This window comes from Phoenix dactylifera, unplaced genomic scaffold (assembly GCF_009389715.1).
Source record: "Phoenix dactylifera cultivar Barhee BC4 unplaced genomic scaffold, palm_55x_up_171113_PBpolish2nd_filt_p 000472F, whole genome shotgun sequence".
Lineage (NCBI taxonomy): Eukaryota > Viridiplantae > Streptophyta > Magnoliopsida > Arecales > Arecaceae > Phoenix > Phoenix dactylifera.
The window spans coordinates 94,963-122,889 of record NW_024067894.1 but is presented as its reverse complement, the minus strand read 5'-3'; the positions used below and the strand labels follow the sequence as shown (position 1 = coordinate 122,889).

At 38.3% G+C, this 27,927-nt stretch overlaps 1 protein-coding gene across 7 annotated transcripts; it reads left to right on the top strand.

Moving 5' to 3' along the window:
* Window positions 1–95: 95 nt before the first annotated feature.
* On the top strand, window positions 96–26,914 carry LOC103697232 (meiotic recombination protein SPO11-1). Of its 7 annotated transcripts, none has more exons than XM_039119012.1 (15): window positions 140–304; window positions 382–481; window positions 1,753–1,826; window positions 2,013–2,114; window positions 20,929–21,002; window positions 22,048–22,064; window positions 23,070–23,139; window positions 23,218–23,254; window positions 25,233–25,280; window positions 25,369–25,427; window positions 25,506–25,537; window positions 25,644–25,749; window positions 26,127–26,280; window positions 26,388–26,451; window positions 26,691–26,892. In XM_039119012.1, the coding sequence occupies exons 1-15, from the start codon at window positions 250–252 to the stop codon at window positions 26,698–26,700; spliced, it is 1,002 nt and encodes a 333-aa protein (XP_038974940.1). In that variant the 5' UTR covers window positions 140–249; the 3' UTR covers window positions 26,701–26,892. The 7 variants fall into 7 exon arrangements, with proteins under 7 accessions (XP_038974939.1, XP_038974940.1, XP_038974937.1 ...); XM_039119009.1 differs by having other exon boundaries at window positions 141–304; window positions 20,929–20,999; window positions 26,709–26,914; XM_039119008.1 differs by having other exon boundaries at window positions 141–304; window positions 26,709–26,914.
* The last annotated feature ends 1,013 nt before the right edge of the window (window positions 26,915–27,927 follow it).

Genomic DNA, 27,927 nt, shown 5'->3' with positions numbered 1-27,927 from the left:
GGCCAGCTTTACATGGCTGGCCCCAAAACCTGAAGCCCGGGCCCGTCTTTAAAATGATAAAATAGATAAACCACTAAAATTCTAAAAGTCTAAAATTATGCTATTCAATTTTAAATATTTTTTCTTCATTTTTTCCCCCTTGAGTATCTTAATCAGAGCGCCAGGGAAAAAACTTGTTACTTAAAATTCCTAGGAAAGCCCGGCGTCCCGCCACGTTTCGGCCGGCGAAGGCGAAGGCGAAGGCGAAATATGGTGGGAAGATCATCGAGTTCGAACCCTTCCGATGTCCTCCGGCAAATCAAAGGTTGATGGCAAGCACACCCAGCTGCTGCTTCTCGTTACGATCGTTTCCTGATGCCTCCGCGGAAAGATTTCTTGCAGGTTTCGTCCTATTACTCATTCAGGATATCTCCAGGAATCGCGCTCCTTCGGTTGCCCTCGATCGCTTCCGGATCTACTGCTCCGATCCCTCCGGGAACTGGTCTGCCTCTCTTCCCTTGCTCTTTGCTGGCCGATTTTTTTTTTTTTCCCCCTATTTGGAATGCCATTCTTTGAATTCGTCCCAACTTTCCTTGAAAAAAAGGGATATGAAAACCCTAAGTTTTTTGCAAAATCGAAGCTTCTGGTTTGAAATCTGATTATAAGGGGATCGCTCTGTTCTTTCTGCTGCTTATTTATCGATCAGCTTGTTGATCTGCGCGCATATGGATTATAGTTAACCTAGTGTTATCAGGTGGAATTTGGTTGAATCTTTTGAAGTATGAACAGTTGAATAATCTAAGCTCACCTTGTGATGGTAATTGAAGATTGATGAAGTTATGGCAATGTTCATGTGTGCTTTTTTTCTGATAAAAAGGTGTTAGATTGCAGTAATTGTATTCAAGTAAATCGAGAACTATTTTTCTTAAGAAAGAAAATTGAGGACTATGCTACTGAAGAATTTCTAGGGGCATAGTGCTATATAACAAATCAGTGTTCTTCACATGAATTCATAGTTTTTGGAGCTTAGGGTCTCATCATTGCTTTATCATTTAGTCTTTGGTGAAATTATGAGTTACAGGCATGCATAGTGGAAACATCTTTGAGTTTTAGGTCTTCTGCATCAATGCTTCTAAGGTGTTTATTTCAAATGATATATTTCTTCTTGTGCAATATAATGCTACTGAATGCTGGGCTTCGAGGTAGCTTAGCTGACATTAAATCGGAAAATTAGTTGTCCAAAGATCTGGATTGAGTTAATAATTACCCCATAATGACATATGGAACATGCTTTGTTTTAATTGAGTAATATTATTGCCACCTTATTTTGCAAATTTCATATCTTGCCATTTGCCTATTCTTTTTCCTGCTGAATCAAATTAGTCGTAAAGTGCGATGTGTGCTTCAGCATGCTAAATTTCGAAGACAGAGACAAGCAGATTGTTCATGCTGAGGTTGCAGCACAATATCACAACATGCTTTAATCCAAGCTCAGAAAAGTAATACAATCACACAGTCTTACTTTACAGGAATCCCAAATGGGCAATGCAGGGAGATATGATTTGAAGTTTTGTAGTTTGCTCACTAGAAAATTTGCATTCAAGATGCATATTTCTTTTATTATATATTAAAAGCCATGTTCATTTAACATTTTGCTGTTTTGCATTATTTACTACTCTCTGTACATGTAATGCTCTTTCATAGATGTATGCCTATAACTGTCACCCCCTCCCCTTGTTCACCTCTCTTACAGTTTTCTATGTCTGGGTGCAGTATTTGCAACTATGACTTGCCCATTGGCAAGGAAATAATCTCACTTGAAAAGGAAAGCCATGCTTACAGACTAGGTCGGTTACCACTGTTATCTATGTTTATTGTAGCTTGAATTTAGATCATCTCTTCAAAGTGACTTCAGAATTTTTTCTTTCCTGTTCTGTTTCTTTTATTTATTCTTTTTTCTAGATTAGCAGCTTTAGCAAGTCCAATTTTTAGCATGATATACTGACTGCATGCTTATCGTCCTCTCTTATCAGATGTACTGCTTAGAGTATTACAAATTATACAGCAGCTATTACAAGAAAAGAGACATGCATCCAAGAGGGATATCTACTACATGCACCCATCTGTTTTCTTAGGTAATCAACCTGTATATTTAATATCCAGCAATAATAAACTTTTATAAATTGATCATCTCGTTTACCTTTTGAGACTTCCTACATTTTGTTGTTGATCTCAGAAGATAATAAATTGTCTAGAAGTTATTCCTTTTTCGTAAAAGCAGCTGAGAGGGATGGTTCACATAGACAACATCATAGTTTGCATGCAATGTGTTTATATCATAATATTAAATGACAATAAGCAGTAACATCGTCTTCTACATTTGACTTTACACTTCAAGGGTTTTTCAATGATTTGGAGGGCATATTTTCTATTCTTTTTCTCATTGAACCTGAATTCTTAGATCAAAAGCTACTTTCTCCATGATTTCCTTTTGCCTCTTCTTTTTATAGCATAATTATCTTCCTACCCAAAGTATATGAAAAATAACAAGAAAACACAACAGTCTACTGAAGGGATTAATCAGTTACAGTCTTCTAGAGAATACCTGTTCATCTTGTATGATATAATTTTGAGTTAAGGATTCAAAACTTTTGCTTGGTTTTGGCTAGGAACAGGAGATTTTAATTTTTAACAGTTTCAACAACATTGCTCTCCCCTAAGGGCTTGCACCTTAGGAGGTCCAAGTGTCCAAATCTTGGGTATTGCTACTAAGGAAAAAAAAAAGAAAGAGAGAACAGTTTCAGCAGCTTTGATTTTAGACTTGGACTTTCAGTGAATAAATCAGAAAAAAATAGAGATTAACCCAAAAAAAACAAAGAAAATTCAAATGCAAATTAAAATAAGATATCTTGCTCACCATTTTAGAGTGTGCTAAGTTGTTTTCGACCCTTGGATATATCATGTGTAGTTTTCCTAATGTGAATCTTATATACTGTTTGCTATTATAAAAAATATAAAACATAAAAATGAGAGAAATTGGAAAAGTAAAAAAAATACTTAGAAGAATACGAGATTAGATATCATTTCAAAATCCTAATTTGTTGTTTTCAGTGTGTCTACTAGGCTTGCTTTAGACTGATATTCTTTGTGATTTTCCTCTGCTAAATTACACAAAGGCTTAGGTCGTTTATTAAAGAACAGTCCCAACCACACTTGTGAATCTATAGTACTCAGTTGATAGCAAGGTCTGCTAAACCGGTTGGAATCGACTGGTTCAGCCTGTACCGTACCGGTACCCGGCCTCCATCGGTATGGTACAGCAGTGGAATCTCGGTTTCTTGCCGTACCGGTGCGGTTCACACCGGTACAAGCCCAATACTGGTCGAACCGCACCGGTTCAGGCTTGTACCGTGCAAACTGCACCAGTACTCGCGGGGAAGAAGGGGGAGAGAGGAGAGAGAGAAGGAGAGAGGGGAAAGAAGACCTGTCGCAGCTACTGGGCCTCTTTCTTCCTCCGAGCACCTCGTGGGAAGAAGAGCTCCTTTGCTCGCAGGAGAAGGGGAAAGAGAGGGAAGAGAGGAGAGAGGGAAGAAGAGAGGAGAGAGGGAAGAAGAGGAGGAGGAAGAAAAGAAAGAAAAAGAGAGAGAGAGAGGTCATGGGAAGCGCGGCCCGCATGGGGACGCGGGTGCGAATGGGGAAAACGTGTCTCCAACTCGTGCCCGCGAGCATTCCTCGTGGTGGGAATCGCCGGGCTCGCCATGCGGGGCAGCGAGCCCACACGCTGCTCTGCGTGCCGCTTTTAAATGCCACTCTGCATGCGTCCGTGCATTTTTTTTTTTCAGAATTGGTTTGTACCGGTTCCGACTGGTATCGGACCGGAATCGAACCGGTACCGTCTTCACGGTACGTCGGTTACGGTCGGTTTAGAGAACCTGGTTGATAGTAATGTTTTGATTCACATACAAATTTATCAAAATAGCAATACTACATATATTTAATTTGATATATTTTGTCTAATTTGTTCTAATTTAAGATCTTTTTACCATCTATTTTGCCTAACATTTCTTTTAAGTTCATTAGCAAACCATGAGCATCATCCAATTTTCTGCTTTTCTTTTTTTATAGCTTAAAACTATCTTTGAATTGAGCCCATGAACGTAGAGCATTTTTCCTCGAACATATTAGGGGAAAGCTGTTGCTGCTAAATCATCTAAATATGCCCAGCAGTACTGTCCATTGTTATGTCATATATCAGGACATTATGCTTGCACATTTCAGCGCCTTGCTGGGAACATACATGTTGGAGCTGCTGAGAATGTTATTGAGGATGAGTTAGTGGAGATTACTCATGTTCTTGATTAGGTTACTAGTGATGAGGATTTGCAGGACTTTGAGGATGATGAGCACAGGGTAAATGTCATAAGATGTGTACTTGGCACACCCAAGAGTGAGGATGATTGGAGGACACCCTTAATTTTCTACATACATCAACTATGGTGATAAGTGTTGTAAGGCAGTTATTGATGGAGGCAGTTGCATGGAATGTTGTCTCCAAGAATGCTCTGGAGAGGATGAAGTTAAAGTCAGAGCCACACCCTCATCCCTATAACGTGTGGCTTGGGAGGATAAAACCACTATGCTTGTTACCAAGACCAAGCATGGTGCAATGTCCTTCCCATGGATGTTGCACATGTTTTACTTAAGAAGCCATGGCTAAGTGACTTAAATATTCCTCATTATGGGAGGACCAAGGTATATGTATTTTAAATTTGATGGAAAAGAGGTTGTGTTGAATCTTTTCTCATCTATTGAGAGAAAAAGGCATCAAAATAAGATAAATTGCAGGTAAAAGCCATAAACCTTGCATGTTTTGAATAAATTTGAATATGAGAGAAGGGAGAAAGGATTTGTGTATGCCTTGGTGGCTAAGGAGGTGAAAACAACCTCCACTAGGAGATGATGTTGAGGTTCCTTTAGAGGTTAGTCATGTGCATTACTTGACCTGACAAGCAGTGAATTGCTTGATGAGTTACCACCTCTTTAGGATATATAACATGCCATTATATTTGGTTCTAGGGTCATCCTTACCTATTTTGCTATCATAGGATTAACCTAATGGAATATGCCTAGTTGCTGAGCTTCTGCAGAAGGGTTTTCTCAGAGAGAGTTTGAGCCCATGTGCAATTTCTGCATTGCTTATACTGAAAAAGGATGGCAGCTGGAGAATGTTACTTATACCCGAGCCACAAAGAAGATCATGATACAAATATTGGTTCCTCATATCTAGATTAGATGATATGTCAAATATGATAACTAGATTTATGTATTTTCTAAGATAGATCTTTGGAACGGTTACCATTAGCTCCATTTCCAACTTGGAGATAATGGAAAACAATATTCAAGACTAGAGATGGGTTGTATGAATGGTTACTCATACCTTTGGGCTAACCAATACACTGAGCACATTTATGTGAGATATGACATAGGTCTCTGTCATTTAGTTGGTCTTTCTCTAGTGGTCTGTGTTGATGACATCCTCATTTAAAGCAAGGCTAAGGAGGAACATCTCCTTCATAATTTGTCAAGTTATTGGAGTTGTTTGTGAGGAAAAGCTCTATATTAATTTGATGAAGTGCTTTCCGTATGCTCTTAGGCGGTATTCCTTGGTTTTATGGTATTCTTTTGATGGAGTTGCAGCTAACCCTGAAAAAATGCGTGCTATTAGAGAGTGGGCTTGAATCTCAAAATCCTCATGAGTTAGCATTGTTCATGGCCTAGCTACCTTTTATAAGAGGTTTGCCAGGGGATTTTGCACCATTGCGGCTCTCATCAACCAATGACATGAAGAGGGGGGAGTATTAAATGGTCTAAATCTGTAACTAAAGCATTTAAGGATGTTAAGGAGAAGATGTTGCAAACTCTAGTACCGTAACTATGATTATTCTAAAGCCTTTGAGGTGGTATGTTATGCTTCAGGTGCAGGGACAAGTGGAGTATTAAGTTAAGAGTCATCCTATTGCGTTCTTTTGTTAGAAATTAAAACAAGGTTATGAGGTGGCATGTTATGCATTTCTTTTGTTAGAAATTAACAAGGTCTAACAAAAGCATTCCACCTATTGACAAGGACTTTTATGTGATTGTTTAGGTCTCGAGGTATTGGCATTAGTGCATTTTGCCTAGGGGTTTGTCCTCTATTTCACCATTAGGACCTACATAATTTGAATTTCGATAGAAATGGGGACCTTGGTCAGGTTTATACAGGATTACACATTTGCTCTCAAACATTTGAGAACAAGCTTGTTGATACACTTAGCAGAGTGGTAACCACCTTGAATTTGGCACATGTCAAGGTGGTTGGATTTGAAAGTATTAAGAATGAGTACACCATGTGTTAGGATTTGGGAAGATTACAAATCTTTGTTGGATGGTGCACATCTTGTACAATTGAGGATAGATTTTATTGGCCTAGTCAAGGTATGGTATACTATACCGAATTGGACGGTACGGAGTGTACCATACCATACGAAGTAGTTTGGTACCGGAATGCGGTAAAGGGGCCGTATCGACGCGGTAATAAGGTGGCATTAGTACGGGGTTAGTACTGAGATGGTATATGTTGGGCCTACGGATTTAGCATGTATTGTTTCATAGTGTCATACTTGTCAATTGGAAAAGAGTAGAAAGCATAATTTGAGATTGCACACACTAATTGCACCACATAGCACATGGAAAGACCTCAACATGGATCTGTTTTAGGTTTGCCTAGAATTTAGATGTCATGATTCAATTCTAGTTATAGTGCATAGGTTTTTGAAGGTGGAGCATTTTATATTTGCAGCAAGACAAACAATGCATCATACGTAGCTTAGTGTTTTTAAGGAAAGTTGTTGGGCATGGTCTTCCTTAGAGTATTGTCATTGATAGGGATGTCAGGTTTGTGAGTTATTTTTGGAATGGTTTATGGAAAATGCAAAATACTAAGTTGCAGTTTTCCATGCTTACCATCCCAAAACTGGCAGATAAACAAAGGTTGTCATTAGGAGTTGAATGATCTTCGTAGATGCTTGATAGGTGATTATGTGTCATCTTGGGATATATTTTTCCTATGGCTAAGTTTGTATACAATAGTTCAATCAATAGGTTGATATGTTATAGTCCTTTTTAGGTTGTCATGAGTTGTAAACCTAAGAAATCTATTAATCTCATTCCCTTACCATTTGAGTCCATATCCAGTGAACTTGTTGCATTATTTGCTTGCATGCTGAGATTAGATGGAAAAATAATTGTTAGTAATGAAAACTAAATTTGTTGCAGACACTTGTCACAGGTTCCAAGAATTTCAGAAAGGTAAATGGTAATGGTATCTATTCATCTTGAGAGCAAGGCTCTGCTGAACCGGCGCGTACCGGCGGCTCCGTCCGTACCATATCGGTACCGCCCGTGACCGGTATGGTACAGCCTTGAAAATGTTTCGCATCGGTAGGAAAGAAGAAGAGGAAGAAGAGGAAAGAAGAGAAAGAAAAAGGAAGAAGAAGAGGAAGAAGAAGATGAAGAAGAAGAGAAAGAGGAGAAAAAGAAGAGAAGAAGGTATCAGTTCGCAGTTCGCACCTAGCCTCGGGCCGACCCCTCTCAAGCACCCCGACGACGGCGACGAGGATCGCCCCCTCCTGGTCAGTTCCTTCTTCCGTGCTCGCGGGAGAAGGGGGAAAGAGAGGAGAAGAGAGGAGGAGAGTGGAGAAGAAAGGCGAGAAGGAGAGAAGGTTCGAGGAGGAAGAGAAGGAAAAGAAAAAGAAAAAAAAGGGAAAAAGAGTCCGCGTGCGGGGCAGCGTGCCCACGCGGAATGCCCTGCGTGGGCCATTTAATGCCACAGAGTGGCATTAACGCGGACCTCCGCGGGCGCATCCGCGTGTTGGCTTTTTTTTTCTTGGCCGTGCGTCCGCTTCTTGGATTTCTCTTAGTCGGCTCGACACCGGTTCCAACCAGTGCCGAATCGGTATCGGTGCCATCGGTACGTCGGTACGGTAGACCTTGCTTGAGAGGTTTTTTAAAGGTACTTTAAAGAAGCTCCATTCCAAAAAAAAATGTCCCATACAGTATCATTAAGAAGATCAATGCTAGTGCCTATGCTTAGACGACCTACGTGGGAACTAATCCAACTCCCAATGGTGAAGACCCTTACCTTTTAGCTAGAAGCTTTTATTGATTTATTGGATATACAACTTATTTTTGATTCTTCTACCTTATTCACAATTCCACCACCACTCCCACTTCCCTATAATGAACCACCAACCACCAATCATTCCTAGAAGGAGAGAGGAAATTATGGATATTTTAGATGATTGGATAGTTGCCACTCACACCCAGCATGTGTCAGCAGTTTGTTATAAAAAGGCAGGGTCAACCTATGGAAGACTGTGTGGGTCACACAGGAGGAGCTTCAGAATAAGTGATTGCGGAACCGTTCCAATCCGAATTGATGCCAAGTTGGAACGGTTCAGCGGGAATGGGTTGGTTTGCTCCCTGCCCTTGCATTTTAAAGGTTCGACGAGCTCAAAGGCTCTCTAGTTCACTTTGCCACTAGATGCTGTTTCTTCGACGATGCCTCCCTCTCTTGCGATCTTATGGCCACCGCTCTTCTCTGAATTAACCTACTTCCCAAACCTATTCCTAATGCTAACCCAAGATCCACCTCGGTTCCATTGGAGCCCTTCAAAAACCCTCCTCTTTCTCCTCCGCCGCCCTCCGCCACTTCCACCACCATTCCTGGCTTGAATCCCTACACCTTCTCTGCCACGAAAGCCCTCAATATTTGGCATCTCATCTGAGGAGCCCTAGCAGGAGGTGGCGAAGAGCTTGCCGGTGCTCCTTGATATTGCACTTATTGGTGAAGAGAAGGAGATTTCCATGACTGGAAGGCTCACCGCCTTTACCTCTTGTGGCTTGCCCAATGTTGCCGGTAAAGCCTCCCCCACCCTCTCTCCCCCTTCCTCCTCCTCTTCTCTCCCTCTTCCTCTCCCTCTCCCTCCTCTCTCTTCCTTTCTCCTCTCCCTCTCCCTAGCTCTTTCTCGTGTCCGGTACATCCCGAACAGAAATTACAGACTCATACTGTAAATAGTCGTTGACTGATACAAGCCTTATTACTAGTTCAACAGACTTGCTTTAGAAGATTAACTGGATATAGCTATACCGGAGCCTTTATTTATCGAAGGTAAATTTCTTTAAGCCGGAGGGAGTTGACGTGGATCTATAAGCCTTCAAAACCTACCATAAGCACTGACAAAGGGTCGCTAGTCTATTTGTAGAAGAAAACTAGTTTTAGATGATGTTGACTCTCTAGTTTGTTAAATTTTTAGTGGTCTCATCATCTATTTTATTATTTTGCTTTAGTTGAGCCCCTTTATGTTATAGTTTATAGAAGTAGAGAATTATTTATTAGGGATCACTACGTAAAGAAAACAATTAAGAGGGCCTTTTAAAAAAGCCATCTAAATATATTTTAAGAGGTCAGACCCTAGTGTTTTGCTTTGTGATAGTTTACATACTGAAATAAAAACTAGGAAAAATTGTCAGGACACCCTTAAATTTAGGGTCATTTTCATCTTGTGCCCTTTGAGTTTAAAATGTTTCAAATAGATTCCTTAAAGTTAGTTAAGTGGGTTCAGTGTGGTTTTGAGCCTGTCATTAAGATAACGTCATAAAGGACACTTTTGCCCTCATTGTTGCTACAAAAATTTTTAATTAGAGCATTTAAAAAAAATGCTCTAATAAAAAGAGCATTGTACTTATCTCCCTTGTGATCTCATACTTGACCTTCCTCCCTTGTCCTCTTTCGTTCAAGCTGTTACCCTTGCAACCTCTTATCCTTGATCTTCCTTCCCTGTCCACCGACTCCGGCTAGTTCTCTGGCCATCCTGCCTTTGCTACAAAGGAAGTTGAAGTCTAAGAGTCTGGAATTCTTCTCTTTTGAAGCAAAGCTCTTCCCTTAAACTTTTCCATTTTGAAATGCATTTCTATTGTTATGTTTGTTCATTGTTCCATGCAGAGCTTTTTGTAGTGGTTTTGTCTGTCTTCTGGTAATTAGAGTCTTAATATTTTTTGGTTAACATATATCATGAGTAAAAATGTTCTGTAGTCATCTCTTAGGAGATGTTCGATTTGAAGATTAAGTGTAAAGTAGTAAGATTCTTCAACCTATTATTGCATATCTAGTTTTCCCCCTCCTAAACACACAATTTATACCTCATTCTGAGCATGAATGGCTACTGCAATGCTATATCCAGTAAACATTAAGTTTTTTATACCTAGATTTTTATTACCGACTCCATAGATCATGGCATATTTTATGTATGATGCTTTTAGTCATGTGTTTAATATATGCATACATGCATGTGTTGTCTTAGATTACTACGCCCCACTGGCTGTAAAATGGGCCAGGTGGATGGGTGGGTTATCGAGTCTTTAATTGGTTTTACTGAGATACTATTGGCTTTCCCTGGGACTTACCTTTATTGGCTCTATCCAACATTCTCATGTTCATGTCCTATGCCTCACAATTATTTGTGTAACCTTTATTTAACAAACAAATGCAAGAAGCTTTGCTAGTGTTAGTTTCTTAAGTAGAAGTTGTGGTCCCTTGGGGTTTAATTAAGTGTGTTTTATTTCCTTATGTGTTTATTATGCATTAAGAATGATGTTGTGGTCTCATTGTATGAAATTTGGACAATTTTTGGGATGCATTGTATTGGATCTTGTGCACCGTGGGTTTGCTTTGTCACTACATGCAGAATGGATCTATTTATGATAGAACTGCACCATGATGGTTTGATAAGCTTCTGTCTCATATACATTATAGTGGGGGCTTTGTTAGCCGCTTTTGACAGCTATAATCCTAATGAGATGAGCCTTATCGAAATAGAGAGTATGGCCAAATAGCTAGGTTACAATAACTGCACCTAGTTCTACTACCTACTCCCCCGAGCAGTCCTTTAAGCTTGGCTTAAAATTCTTTGCAAGGTAAAAGACATATTGGAGATGCTCCAGGTTATTAAGGTGCATGATATAGTGTAGATTTATGTTAACATGGGCAGAGGCTGCCGAGATTGCAGAGGAGGAAGTGCCTCTATTTCTATCATCTCAGTTGAGCACACAAAATGTAGATTGTATGGAGAGTTAACTTAGAAGGAGACTGATCGTTTATGTGAGACAGTTGTTGTCATTGTAAAGGAGAGAAGCTACGTTAACTCTTTAAGAGTGCATCCCAAGCAGGTCAGGCTAAGAGTGTAATCACAAGCAAATCCTAAGGATGACAATCAGACATCACAAGCAGATCCTGAACTTGACAGGGTTGAAATGTCTGTTGAGAGGCAAGCTTTTGGGTTACCAATGAAGTTGGAACAACTAGGCAAAGGAAGGGGAAGAAATCTATCAGTGAAAGATGGAAAGCAAGAGGAAGAGAGCTTCTGAAAAAGTTTCTGACAAGGAGAAGGCATTTGCTGATTAGGGAAGATGTCTCTAGTGGTGTGATAGTGGCAGTGAGAGACTCTTCTATTTTCCTTAGTGATTGAAACATTCGATGATGATCTACTGGAGCAGAATGTGGACGAGTCTGTGATAGAGGAGGACATGAGTAGATGGTGTGAACAATCTAGACTTAGTGTTAAATCATTTGAAGTGCTTTTTTTTAGCCCTGTAGCACTGTGACCTCGAGGCAAAGACCTTTACATCCCTTTTGACGTTGTCATTGAAACTTTTTAAGCCCCACTTACTGTTAGACCTGACATCCTCTAGAACCTTTGAGCTAAGTATGTAGAGATCACATTGTGGTTCTGGAACTGCTTCATAGATGTGCTTGGGGTTGAAGGTCTTTATCTAAAATGTTTCCTCCCTCTGCATGGGAGATGCATGTATCCTCCACCCACAACTTCTGCTTGTGGAATAGTTGTAACCCACCACCTGTCATTCTTCTTGTAGGTGAAGTCAAAGGCCCTCTTGAATAGCATAGGTCTTGAGACTTTCCTAGACATATTAGGAGTGTTGAACTTCTTCCTAACTTCAAGCATTATAAGATCCTTCAAGTCAGCACTTTATTGAACTCAGAGTACCTTGGCCTGATAGAGCCATCTATGTTAGACTCATTGTTATCTTGAAGGCTTCTGAGCTCACCACTGCTACCATCAGACTCTAGCTCCTTGCCCTGAATCCTATGGTCCCCAGCAATGTCCTCTTCACTAGTCAGTCTAGATTGTTCAGGCTATCGCTTTGTTCCTCTGTTACAGACCTGTTCACATTCTGCTCAAACAGATCATCACTAATGTCATCATCAGATTTTCACAAGTCACTAAGAACAACAGAAGAGTCACTATCACTATCGTTGGAGGCTTCTTCCTTATCAGCAAGTGCCTTCCTTTTTCAGAAGCTCCTTCAGAAGCTCTCTTCCTCTTGCGTTCCCTCTTTGGCCTGGTAGGTTTTCTTCCCTTTTATTTGCCTAGTTGTTCTAGCTTCATGGTAGGTGTAGTAGCTTGCCTTCAGCAGACATTTCAACTCTCAAAACTGGCGGGGGTCGCCAACCAAGCCACCTGCGTGCAGACACGGTGGTGGTCTTTGTTAGGTACGCAACTGCGACGGTCGGCTCCATACTTATAGAAATATAGAATGGAGAATCTTTTCTCTTCGATAATTTATTTCCGTTGGATCAGGTGAGGGGATGGTTTCCCCTCCCCCGAACCCCCTCCCCTTCCTTAGGTTATGGAACGTTACCCCCCAAAGGCCCCCTCGGGGGGGAATAGGATATTTATTTTTACCGATGATATGCCAGGGGGTTCCACCCCCCGAACCCCCGGTGTTCTCAAACGGCGAAGCCTTTCCTACCCGGTATTGAATCCCATCCCTTACCTCAGAGATGGCATCCAATACCTGACTTCCATAACCAAACCAAACACCTAACGGAATAAACAGCCCTGACTCTTAGACCAATTCAAGCAACCTCACCGAATCGAAGAAAAAGGCTCCATTCTTCTATAAGGAGGTGAGACTAGAGCTGAAGTGCCCTCGCCCTTTGAGAGGATTGAGCAGATAACATTAAGTAAGTGTTAAGTCGGGTCCTGGGAGGGGCTCTATGATTGTATACCTCACCAATTGAACAATAAGAAAATTCAGGGTCTGCTTGTGAAGCCTGGCTGCCACTCTTAGGGTCGCTTATGACGCACTCTTGGCCTGGTCTGCTTATGATGCACTCTTGGCCTAGTTTGCTTGTGATGCACTTTTGGCTAGCTCTTCTCAATAGTGGCATATCTCAAATAAACGATCAACTTTCTCTTGAGCGAGCTCTTCATATAAACTTCCTTCTTGTGTGCTCGACTGACATGATATGAGTAGAGACATTTCCTCCTCTGCAACCTCAGTGGCCTTTACACAATGTTCAATATATATCTGAATTGTATCATGCCTAATTGATGATCTTGAGCATCTCAGTACATCTTTATCACCTTGCAAAGGTTTTAAACCAAGCTCAAGAGCTGCCCACGGACTAGGTAGTAGAATTGTGTGTAGTTATTATAATCCAGCTGCTTGGCCATTTTCTCTATTTCGATGAGAAGCTTATCCAGTGATTACAGTTGTCAAAGTGATTGGCAAGACTCCACTATAGTGCACATGAGGTGTGAACTTTATTGAAGCATCATGGTGTAGTAATTGATCCATTCATGCATGTAGTGACAAAGCAACCACCATGCACAAGATCCAATACAATGCATTGCAGAAACCCTATAAATTTCATACAGGGGGACCATGATATCTTTCTCATTAAGTAAAGAAACACATTAGAAAATAAAACTTATTTAATTTAAACACAAGGGGGACCGCAACATCTACTTAAAGAAGCTAGCATTGCATAAATAATTGTAGGGCATAGGATGTACATGAGGATATTGGTTTAAGCCAATAGCATCTTAATAAAACCCATTAAGATAAGCCCGTTTAATAGTCAATGGTGCATATATGCATACATATTGAACACATGGTCAAAAGCATCCAACATAAAGTATGCAATGCTTAATGCAGACGGTAATAAAAGGTTAAGTACATGGACTTCAATGCTATTATTAGGTATTAGGTTATAAACAGAAAACCCATTCATACCTAGTATTAGGTATAAAATGTGTGTTAAGGAGGGAGGAACGATGTATACTATTATAGATCGAAGAATCTTACTGCTCTATACTTAATTTTTTTAGCCCAATATCTCCTAAAAGACCATTACTATAGAAGCTTCTTTTTTACTTTTGAAATATGTTAACAAAAAAATAGACAAGATTCTAATCAGTAGAAGATAGACAAAACCACTACAAAAAGCTTGCTTTTTGTCTGGAATTATGTTTGAAAACAATACTAGAAATGCATTTTCGAATGGAAAAAATTTAGGGGGAAGAGCTTACCTATAGAAAAGAAGAATTTCCGACTCTTGGACTTCAACTTCCTTTAGAACCTAAAGTAGGAATGGCCAAAGGATCACTGGAGTCCATGGATAGGGAAAGAAGGCTGGGGGATGATAAAGCTTGGAAGGGTAAATGGGCTTGAATGGAAAAGGATAGAGGAGGAAGGTTCCGGGGTGAGATATGAGAGGAAAGAAAGTAAAACATCTTTTTTTCTTAGGGCATTTTTTTTGAACATCCTGATAAGAAATTTTGTAGAATGATTAGGGCAAAATTGTCTTTGCATCCACTTTAGCCTCGTTTGGCTATGAAACTGGCTAGTCATAGTGGAATCCTGGCTTATCAAGTTTTGGTTCCTGCTGCTGGTCCACAAGCCATCCGATCATAGGATTCATTCTTATCGTCAACAAAAGCATTATAGATCGATCCGTGTACTTCAGCTCTACTTTCTTCTGAATGCACTTTATCTTTAACTTCAGATTGTAGTGAACATATACAAGATCGTTGAGACTTGAGACGCTTCTGTGTTAGACGATTTCTCTCCTTGCTGTGGATGAGGACGAAGGTGGATCAATTGTGCTCATAGCCATTTGAGAAGACCGGTCTGGAAGAGGATCCGGATGCTAGCCGCTTAAGATTTTTCGCGACAAACCAAAATGAATCTACCATTTAGTTGCAAAAATATTGAAGAAAATTACAGATGAGATAGTATCATATTAGTAATTATCTAACATCGGGTAATAGTTATCGTTGATATGTAATATATTTGGATTCATACCTTTTTAACTTACGATAGCTGTCGAGACTCCAAAGCTATATTAGTGCCTCTCTATAAATATTTTATTTGTGAAGAAGAACCGTATTGTAATATGTTAATCATTAAAATCACAAGTTAACTTGCGCATGTCACTTAACTTACCTTTCTTAACTTTGGGCTATGACTTCTCGATCATGCTCCATCTTGTAAATATATTAATGTAGAGTGGGCCAGAAGTTCGTTATTCATATCGATTCTAGATACAATGTATTGAAATCTTGGGTTCAGGTAGTAAGTTGAGATAGAGTTTGTAATTATTTTAGTAAAATTATATATTAGTACAAGGGTAGTCTAATTTTTAATGTTCTTGCTACCTGCTAGGTGCAAGTTTCTACTCATCTGGTTGTCCCATCGTTGCTCAATGATGTCGATGTGCTCCATGGCATGCATTGAATTGCCTTCCTGATCTGATTTTTTGCCCTCTCTTATATATAGAAGCCTATGTAGGGGTACCTCTTGCTGTCTACGGCCCGAAGCACTTCGTACAATGGCTTGATAGCCTTCACTATCTTCTTGGCCGCTACCATAATGTCTGCCTCGTCACCAAGTCCTCCATAATGCATCTTTCAGTGTCAACCCTCGCAAATATGCTTTATTGCTTCCTTTCTTCTCAAGGAGGCTATCAAGTGCAACGTAGTGCAAACCGTGTTGCACCTGGTCCTCAAGATCTCTTCCTTTGTATACCTCCTCATTAGCGACAGGACCCATACATGGTTTAAATATATCTGGTGATGGTTTGGGATGTCTCCACATTCTGATGCATCCTATAAATCTTCTCAATGCGTATCAACATCAGGTCGATACAATGTGTAGTATATGAGATCTAAAAAATGTGGCTGTCACTCCAATATCTTTCCAGTGGCCTAATATTGTGGTCCATTATCAGTGATAACCTGCATGACATTTTTTTCTCCTACCTGATCAATCACCTCCTCCATCAGTCTGAGGATATGGCATCATGACTTGATTGGGAGTATCAATCGACTTTTGGAAGAAAGTCTTCGTATTATAGTATTGCAAGAAGATGCTCTGCTTAGCTAGATTGGTTTAACCATCACACATCACCATTAGTCCATATGTGGGCCACTTGTTCTGTATATTGTTGTCAAGCAGTTCACTATAGATGTCCTTCGGTCTTGGAGTATCTATACCGAGACCGGCATCCTGTATGGAGAAAATGACGGATCTATAGTACATGTTATCTGCTGCATTCGCTGGAATATGGTTGAAGTGGAATTAGGATCCAATAGCTTGCTACATATCCTTTTATCCTTCTTTAGCATGGTGTCAACCCTCTGCTGTTTCAAATCCTTACTTGAGAAGGCATGTGGATCTAAATCATAGATGGTGGCTCTTGGTGGCTCTTGGACAGATGCAATACGACCACCACCTTTACTAATGGCCTTTTTAACTGAGAAGATCTTTCTGAATTCTGGATTGCCCTGCTGGTTGTAGAACTAGAGCTCGATTCATAGTGTGAAAGCCCAAATTGAGCCTTATGCCTGGGTACCTCATCCTGCAACTACTAATCATCCAAGCTCGCCTGAATGGCGACCTGGATCTGTGCTTCCTCGTCATCTGCAGTGGACACCTCTGATTTTCTGAAGTGATATGAAGGTGACTCTGTCACTTGGCGGTCCACCTCCGTTTTTTTCTTTGCAACCCTCTTCTTCGCTGCTCTGAGAAAGTATTTTGTCATCAGCTGCGGGACCTCTTGTAGGTATTTCGAGCACATAGTTACCTCGGAATAATCACTAGCCAGGTGTTGCTTCAATCTGGTTATCCCTTCTCCTTTGAACTTTATGTTGCATTAGTTGCATTTTTAGTTGTGTCGACCCGAGAGCATTTGCCTATGATCCCAACCAATGTACACTCTAGGTCTTTTTTTTCGATAGTTTCATTCTTGTAGATTTATCAAGTACATCGATTTTCTAATTATTTAAAAATAATAAATTTTTGTTAAGAGGAAAAATTATATTTTTTACTTCAAAAAAATACATAGTACTAATTTTTCATATTTTTGGATTATTTATGTATTTTTAATAATTTTTAAATTTAAAATATGTTTAAATATTATAAATTCAGAAGAATATGTTTTCTTCTTCAAAAATTACTAAGTTATGTAATACGTAATACTAATTTTTTATATTTTTTATTAATTATATATTTTTAATTATGCTTTAAATTTAAAAATAATTTTTAAATATAATACTTCAAAAAATTAATTTGAGCTCAAATTTATATAGATTTCTACCATGGATAGTGCATATATTTTTCTAAGCTTGTGGATATGCATCAAAGGCTATTTATTTCTCAATTTTTTAAAAATTTAGACCTAGGTCATTATATGTATAATCGCATCAAAATTTGAATAAGTGGATACCAAATTTAGCTTAAGAGTAGCTTGCATGCCCCTAAATAAGCTTTCAATTCTACAATTATTTTTTAGATTTTAGTTTTTTAATTTTGAATCAAAAAACATATTTTTTAATTTTAAAATTATATATTTAATAAAAATTAAAAATTTTAATGCGATTGTGTAGATTATCCATAGATCTACTACATATCATGAAATCATGCCAAAATCACCTTCCCTTATTTTAGAAATTTCTCGGCATTTTTTGGTGTTGAAAAGAAGAAGGAAATGAGGTAGGAGAGGAAAAACATACCTTGTTTTGGGTTGGATCCTTCTTGAATCATCGAAATCAATGCATTTTTTTGGTTGGGAGGGAGATTTGAAAAAACTATGAAGGAAGCTTTCTTAGACCTTCCCACTACTTAAAAGAAAGGGGGAGGGGGGACCCATTCGAACCGGTGCGAACCATCCGGTTTGCACTAGTTTTGCTCCGAACCGCCTGGTTTGGACCGGTTCATAGCGGTTCAGGGCTGAATTCCGAATTTCATAGCTGAACCAATCAGGTCCTACACCAGTTTGACTCGGTACGGTCTGAACTAGGCGATTCGGATTGGTTCAGCAGACCATGGTTTAAGATGTTAGATATTTTTTATTCCAAAATTTATATTCTAGGAAAAATTTTGGAGATTAATTATTTGGTAGTCAAAAATTCTAGTTTACTTGTAGAACAAGTTATAGAGAGTTATAAAAACTTGCTTTTGGAAATTGTTGAATGGATGAGAGATTTTTGTTAGGGAGGTTTGATGCATTAGTCGCTCTTTCTCTTCTCTCTTTTTCCCATTGTCTCTTCTCTTAATCCAATACTAGTTCTTTGATTTTCTTCTTTAACTTTCCCCTAGATTATTTATTTCTGTTATAAAAAAACTAATCTGCATGTACTAGTTATTGAAATTTGCTTATAGGTCAAGTATAGTCCCTTGTCTAGCTCAAAATCATTAGAATATTGTTCCTCTTTTCCTTCCCCATCACAAAATCCCAGGGTAAGTTCTTTGATTTTTTTTCTTCTGAATGATAAGAGCCAAAAAGTTTCCTCCCGCTTTATTTTTGAAAGTTGGACTATGAGAAAATCTTTGATCTTAAACCAAGAGTAAGCTCATTAGTAGGACCTACCAAGTTTGGGCTATCCTTAATTGGTCCTACATCACACTTCCATGTACACTTGAATAATACTCAAGCATTGGATATCCTATAGTATGGTATTTGTGGTATAACTCGATATTATATCTTTTTTTCTGCTGCTTTTAAAGTTGAAGTTTGACATAAGCCCCAGCCGCCCCCATCATTTTATTGTTAACTAAGAAGGAAAACATACAAAAGAGCATGGTAGAGCTAGGACTTTTCCTGAGGGGCTAAAGCATGATAAAGTAGCATGAAAAATCATCCTTAGTGGAGTAACATTAGGGGGCACCCCTTCCATGCACATGAAAAGTTGTCCTGCAATGTGGTGCAACAAGATTAGTGTAACTACTAACTTGTGGGAATTGGTGTGATATAATGAAGGCGGTTAATTTTTTGAATTTCAAGGTCAGCATTAGTAGTCTCGACTAACTTTTCCTTGCACTTAATGTGTGCCTCAAATCATTTCAATTTTTGAGAGAATTTATGCATACCAACTGCTAATTAATTAGGGTTCATGTGCAGATGCTAATGAAAAGTGCAATCAGGATATGGCAACTCCATTCTCCCAACAATTGATTCTTCTTTTCCTCAGGATTTCTTCATTTATAGCTTGGGGATTGGAGTATACAGTAGGATATAAAGGACAGATTGGGAGTTTGCAGTAGTATATAAAGGGTAGATACATGATTAAGTTCAAAGTGGTGGAATACACTTTATGTAAGAGTACAGTGGCAGGTATGAAATCCTAACTCAAATATGGTGTTGAAGCATGTAGCATGAAGAAAATTGCAGTCACTGTAATTAACCTTATTTTGAGGAAGATGAAGGGACCTCATCTAGACTTCATTCAACAAGCAATTAGTTAGGGGAAAAAAGAGCTTCATATATGGTAGAATAGCATAAAAAATCATTAGCACGTAGCAGGACATTTAGCAAACACCCAAACACAAGCTTTACAAGCTTACAAGCATAGACCAGCAGAAGAGGGATATTAGTGCCAACAACATCTATTAAAGAAGACAACTAGAATGCCGAACAACCCCTACCCATGACAAATCATGTGGCAATATGGAGCTATTGTAGTTAGCAGTAATTTCACTAGTCAAAAGCAAATACACGAAGGTGGCAGGCATGGATTTCCCCATTCATAAGCAAATAGAAGAAGGTATCAACTATTTGACCACCCTTTACCCCCCCCCCCCCCCCCCCCCCCCCTACGCTCCAAAAAAGAAAAAGAAATGGGAGAAGGTACCAAACATTCATGCCCAAAATTTTCTAGCGTATAGTAATAAGGTTATCAAAAATATAATTAGTAATTCCTAGAGCAAACCTGCAAGCACCTTAATCAATGTCCCTACTTTTCTTGTCCTTTCTTTTGATTCAAAGCCTACTCTCTCTCCCCTTTAAGTAGAATCATCACAAGATATGAGCAGTTTATAATTCTGGCCATATCTCTAGATATGTACAGAAATTTTATTTAGATGGGATTTGGAAAGATTTCTTTTCAAGAGAGTTCTAAAGCTTCCAGATTAAGAAGAGAGATAACAGCATATATATGAACTATGTATTAACTTAGGGTGGTTACTGTTCTCTTTTAGTGGGGCTAGCTAATAGGAATTCAAGAGGCACCAGGATTTGAAAGAATTAAAGAGGCTGTTTGTGGGGCAGAATCCACATTGAAGTGGTGGCCAAGGAGTGGCAACCATGTAATACCAAGGGTTCTTGGGGACTTCAGCCCCCCCCCCCCCCCCTCCCCCTCCTCAAAACACTATGGCTTGAACCCTGGTGTTAGTCATTATGATCTACTACATACCACCCTTATTACTATTTCATATTACGTCCAGGATCAGAAGGGCATGTTTCCTTCCTAAAGATTGGTTCAGTCTCTGAGGTTTTGAAACTTGGGCTCCATCAACACTTGACTGGCTTGTGCATTATACTTTCTTGTCATTTTCTTACTCTAGAAATGAAGATGAAACATGAATTTGGGCCAGACAACCATTACATATTTATGTTCTGTAAGATCTGCTGTGATCTATTTATCCGGTTGAAATTGGGCTCTAAACTGTTGGTCTAAATTGTTTTGGATATTCAAGTAGAAAAGAATGGATTGCAACTTTAATGCTCAAGATGACCTACCTTTTTGGACATAATTCTTTGCATTGCAGAGCAAGCAGTTGTTGATCGGGCAATCAATGACATATGCATCCTTTTGAAATGCAGCCGTCATCATCTTAATGTGGTGTGTCTTTCTATGAAGTTATATTTAATAGTATACAGCTTAGAAGTATTGTAACATGTTCGTGAGTTTTTTTCTCTCTTGATATTTCTTTTTTTTTTTTGTACAAATCCCTTGATATGCCTGATGCAAATCGGTTTAAAAGATATGAATAAGTACCTTGGCGCGAGGAGTCGCATGGGGGGTAAGGGACCGAGGCAAGCCAGAGGGCCTTAGAGATGTAGGAATGTCGAAGAAGAGGTTCGTCAGGCTCATCAAAGGGGCAAGACGGCGCTTGAACTGCACTAACTGTTTGATCTACGAGTCGCCCAAGAGTATACCTAAATATGCTGAGATGTCTAATATGATGATTTAATATTGGCAGTTTGGCATAGATCTTTGCAGAAATATATATAGCAAACAAAGGGAATCTACTACCTTTCAAAATGCAAATATGTTAATCACTTTTTTTCCTTTCATGTAAACTTTCTACATTCTTCATTCCATCTTTTTTTTTCCTTTCTTTTATTTTGATGAAAATGATGGAAAACCCATGACCACCTCATTACGAAAATGGTTCACCAAAGTACATAAAATAGCATGCTCCACAGGGGTGGGACGGATATAGCTAGGCAAAAGTAGTAAAAAGAGAAGGAAGATGGGAGCATTAAGAAGGAAGGTTATCATGTATTGCCATGTAATCTATCTTGTATTGCTTCTCCAAAGGGGGAAATTTAGATCATGGTACAAGATAGGTCTCATATTTATGATTGTGATTGCTCTTTTAAGCAAAATTAATGGTTAAGAAAAAGATCTTTCAATTTCTACATTTTCATGGTAAATGATTCAACAATGAGGCTTGATCCCATATCCCATATCTGCCCATGAGGAGGTGGTGCCTTGATTTATGAACAAAATCTATATTGGAAGTTGGATTTATAGCTTGAACGAAAGATTGAAGATAGCCATCAGAAATGCATTAATATTTGCATCCATAATCTATAAATTGATTTTACAGTTTTGTTTTATAGTTCTTAATGAAATCCATATTTGCTACATCTATTTGCAGGTGCCTGTAGGAAAAGGGTAGATCCTGACACCTTGGAATTGTGAAATGATAGAAGATATCCTTGCCCATGTTCTGTCTTGGTTTTGTTTCCTATGATATGTTATTTGATAACTTGATAGATCACTGCAAGTTCCATAATGCTTATTGTGTATAACCATGGTATGCCGTACCAGCCCGAATCGGAAGGTATGGGGCGTACCGTACCGGTACTCAGTACGGGTGGCATACTGATACTCGTTATATCAAAAAAATTTCATACCGTACCGCACCGACACTGTGCTACTGTGGCATCGGTACAGGGCTCGATACTGAGACGGCGAACCTTGTGTACAACCATATCAAGAATCAGAAATAAAAAGCCATTTTACATTTATATGGGCCAGCCTGGTAAAATAAATCTCCATGACTTGTTCTTATGGAAAGTTAGCCTAATTTGTTTGTTTAGAACTTTTATATAAAATTGAATAGTTCAAGCTTTAACTTCCACATGGAACAAAGTTGCTCATTTCTTTTCTAAAGAATAGACTAATACAACTTGAAATATTTATTCTAGCAGCTCTACCTCACCATTTTATTGTAAGGTACCTCAGGTACTAGACTGCAATAACACTTTTGTTAAGTGAAAAATGAATACTTGTATGCTGATTTGATCCCTATACACTAAACTGTGATTTCAGACTCCAGCACTGTGATTTCAAGATTCATTTATGGCTGCATATCCATGCAAATGCTTATTTCTTAAACCAAAAGAAATCCTGCATTGTTCCTATTGTAAAGGATTTTCAAGATAAATGCACAACCAACTCTCAGGGCTTCCATTACCCAACTTGTTTATGTGTAGGCATTGTTTATTCTTTTCACTTTGTTAATATGAAATGATTTAGCCTTGCAGTCCAACTTGTTTATTCTGGTCACTGTCTAAAAGAGTATATTAGCTATAGTTTATCTTGAACTTTGCATGTCAAGAAGAAAGAAATATTACGAGGCATAATATCTCTTATGCATTATGTTTGTTGGTCAAGGTTGGTGATGGGTTGGCTAAGATTTGTAGAAGCTGGTAGGAAAAGTTGTTGCATAAGGAGCCCTGACACTGTAAGCTTACAATTTATACTTCAATTTTGAGAATTGCACTCTCTTGTCTGGGTTTATCAAAAGTGGGTTTGTTTGCAGGCCTATCCTGTTCCAGTAAACTCTGAAGATATCAAAGGTAGCTGGTCTTGTCATGATAATAGTGGATATTAACATGACAACTTCTCTTTATAAGAATGTCCTTTTTTCCTCAAAGTTTACTTTCTTATAATCTAATTGTAAACATGTAGACCATCCTCGATAAGAATTCTCAAATTGTTAAAAATGGAGTAAAAGTTTCTTAGATTGTTTAAGCTGATCATGAACTCACTCCATGAAGATATTTTGTACTTTAAATAATGCACAGGATTCGTAAAACTTAAAAAATGACACACATTTAATATGAGGGATATATGAAATGGTCTTTTATACCAACCAATGGAAATTACCAGGATACAAATGTCCTGATGCATTCTATTGGCTTGATGTGCTTTGGATTGACTGTGGGACATGAACAAATAGGCTGTGGGTACTGTGAACTATTACAATTTAACTACAATCAACCACAAGAATGTATATATATTGACTTCTTGTTACTGGAAAAACTATATTTTTCAATGAAACTAGAAAATTTTACAAGCTAGATAGTTGCAGAACTTTCTTGTATAACAATAGGAATCTAAATTCCACAGGATAAGTGAAGATATATACTGCGCAAGTAGATTGAACTCTGCATGCCTTACATTGGACAAACTATCATGCTTAGCTGCATAGAGTGACAAGGATCATCTCTGTTTTCTGGATGACTTCTTTGGCTTGGAAGAGCTTCTTTGCTTATCCTCTAAGAATATTCCTAAGGATCAATCATTTGTTCACCTTTGTTTCATTGTTAGAATCAAGAATAGTTTCATTTTTTTGGCTCTTGTATTCAATGAGAAAGGGAATGGTTTGAATGTCTTGTTGTCTTCTAAAGAATGAGGATTTATAGTGGATTTATCATCAAGAAATATACCTATTGATCGATCAAGTTGCTTAAAATCCTCAAGCTTATTTAAAGGAATAATATTTATGCTTCTTTCCTAAATCAGATGAGAGAAGATGAAGGAACTATTTACATACACTGCTGGTGTAAAGATCACATATATGGATCCTGCTTCCTCTGAAATTGAGAAAAAGAGAACATATAGAATTATTGGGGCCTGTTAGAGAGCAGTGTGAAAGGGAATCTATAGATTATTTATAGGGAACTTCTAGGATACAAATAATACTTTCAAAGTATCTGAAGTATTGTTTAGTTGGGTACAAAATTGAGAATGCAAAAATTTAGGATTAGATGTTTTTGTTCTCTGATTCCATATACTTTTTGGGACTGATCAAGGATGGGCAATGAAGATTTCAGTAAAATTGTAGGATAACTAGAGCTGCTGAAGTTTTATTGAGGATCTGTTGTCTCCATGCATTGAAAATGGTGTTCAGAAGAGCTTATGCCTTTAAGAGAAGTGATACGTATAAACCTGTTCAATGGAGTCTATGTGATATTATGGGGGTGTTGGCTTCTGCAAGTGTTAGGGGAAATAAAATAGCAATAGCAGCAGTGACGTTTCTCTTAAAGGTAGACCGTTTCTGAATGTTGCGTATCAAAGGCAAGAAAAAGCATACTGATGATGAAAGGTCTTATAACAATGTTACCTGGAAGGTTACAATAGGGGATTTTCTGGGTTTGAGCTTCTGAGGAATGAAACTAGTTGGTGAAATATCATAATTGCTATGATCAGCGATTCCTGTGGACTGGTTGCTGTGGGTAGATTTTCATGGATAAGATCATTCATTTCTTTCATCCAATGGATGCTTAGACATTTCAGTAGAGTCTGAACAATAGATGTCAGGTTTATTTTCAAAGGAGGGGGATGGGGGGACCTTGATAATTGCTTGTTCAATTTTCTTCTTATACAGAGTCCAAGTTTGTTTTCCATGTACTGCTTGTTTCAGCAATCATCTTACAACCACGAAATTTACTTCTTTCAATAAAAACTGAGCATCTATTTTTATCTGCTTGCCTGTTGAAGAGCACATATTGAGCTCACAATCTGAAAAAGATTTTTTATTTTTTTTGGTAGATATTGCAAGTGTTGCCAAATATGTACTTGTAGTAGAGAAGGAAACAGGTGAAAGCTCGTTTAGGAATTCTGTGAGCTCTTGCTCTGCCCCATTGCTCAACCTGATCTAGGTTTTGTATAATATTCTTTATTGCAGTTTTCCAGCGGTTAGCAAATGATCAATTTTGTGAAAGGAATCATTGCATTGTCATTACGGTGAGCATGCATTCTTGGTTACCTTCCTGCATTAATTTCTAGTTAGTATCAATGATTCATGTAGCTAACTTTATGCAGGGAAGAGGCTATCCAGATGTTCCTACGAGAAGGTATGTGCATCACCTTGTGATCTCTTTCCTACTCCTTTACCTTAAGTTAATGATTTTGTAACTGCTGTAACTGCTGTTGTTGTGGTCACCATGTGTTATCTACCAGATTCTTGCGCCATCTTGTTGAGCAGCTGCATTTGCCTGTCTATTGCCTTGTAGATTCTGATCCTTATGGTTTTGACATTCTGACAACTTACAGGTTCGGTTCTATGGTAAGATCCTATTCATTGTCTGTGTTCATGCCAACCTATTAAAGCATTTATTTATTTTATATTATTAAATTATTATGTGGGAAAAATGCTTAACTGCTACTGTCATAGTCATGTTTCTATCGCTGACTGAATTCTCTCTCCGTTTCTGAATTTAATCCTTTTGATTGTTTGTGATTCCATGACGTTTACTGTTATAATATTTGGTTTCTAGTTGGCAAATGTATGCTCTGGTGATCTCATGTTGATTCTTGTACCCAAAATTTTCCTGTTTCAGTAATTAATCAATCAATAGTGCAATGTTGGCCCCACTTGTGACTTTTCTCTGCAACATGAAAATAAGCATACACGAAGATTCCTTTTGATTAATTTCATTTCAGTTACTTCTATTAAAATCTCATCTGTTCTCGAAGCAAATGGCATATGATGCAATGTTGATGCATGTTCCTGAGCTACGCTGGCTAGGAGTTTTTCCTTCTGATTTTGAGAAGTACAATCTTCCGGATCACTGTCTTCTCCATTTGACATCTGAAGGTGACTATATTCGATGAATCATATGTTTTTGTTTACATTCTTGTTTTAAATTTTTGGATTATATCTTCCGTACAAAGCCAAACGCTGAATCTTCAATTGTATTTTAGATAAGAAGAAAGTTGAAGCCATGCTATCCAGATGCTATTTGCACAAGGAAGCCCCAAAATGGAGGTTGAGTCTCGCCAGTCTTATACCTCCTTTTTACACTTTCACTTTTCATATCTCCTATGAGAAACACACTCAAGTCTTTCTACTCAATGATGTGAAATTTCAATCATTTCATATTTAATCTTAGTTACCATGCAACTGGCCTCATTTTGACTGACAATTAAACTTTTTATTAGTTTTCATATTTTATTGAAATACCACCTTTTTATTAACCTTTGATCATGTCAAATGTGTTTATTTAGCCCAATCTAGCATCGCAGGTTGGAGCTGGAGATCATGCTGCAAAAGGGAGTGAAATTTGAGATTGAAGCACTGTCTGTAAATTCACTATCATTTTTGTCAGATTGGTATATTCCAAGTAAGATTCAAAATGGATATTATATCTGAGTATATGCTTAGTCTCATACAGATATAATGAGGTTATAATGAATATTGTTGCATCAATTATTTTCGCTCTCTTTTCTCATGGTCAGTTGTTGCACATCATGTGATCGTGGTATGTGAATTTATGCATTCTCTGTTTAGTCTTAAATGCAAGGAACTCATGAAATGGACAATTAAGTTGATGGACCACATTTCCGTTCATGCATATTGAATGTTGGGAATTATGATTATTTTTGTTATAGCACAATTATTATTAAACTGAAATTGCCAGTGCAAAAAAAAAGTTTTGCTTTCTATGGTCGAACCCATCTGTGGCTCAAAAAGTTTGATTTTGATGATACAAAATATTTGAGTATAAGTCTACTAATCGTATGTTTTGGATACTTAAAGGATGTGTAGAAGAAGTAAAAATAGTTCCAAAATTACTTATGTACTTGGAGAAGAAATTAACTTAAAATGATCAAGATGGAAAGGATTTTGCAAGATTTTTTAAAGTTTTGAAGTAGAGGAGTTGACCTTAAGACATGAGGAGCCGACTCCAGAATGACCACATACTTAAATAGAAGATCTTAATTTTGAAGGGCTTCAAGAGTGGACTCGAGTGCTACTCGAGTCGACTCTAGCACATTAATGAAGACTGGCGTGCTTTTATGAGTTGACCCTAGAATCAGCTGAGTCGATCTTAGAACAATTTCAGGTGAGAGACGAAACGTAATGAAAAATAGCTTTTTTGTGAGTTGACTTAAGCAGTACAAGAGTTAATCCCTGCAAAGCATAAGTCGATCCTAGGATTAATTGAGTCGACCACGAAATAGTCTTAGGTGAAAGATAGAACGTAGTGAAAACTAGCCGTTTCTTGAGTTGACCAAAATAGAAGAAGAGTTGATCCCTAAACATCACGAGTTGACCTCTGAAGAACATAAGTCGATTTTTTCTGCATCTGATTAGTTTTTCTGTGAGCCCACTTGCAACGGCTATTTTCATCCCTCCAACGGCTAGAAACTGCTTTCCAACCACTTCTAGAGGTATAAATGCGTCGAATACAAATTGGAACACAAGAAAACAAGAGAAAACTATAGAAAAGTGATATTAGGT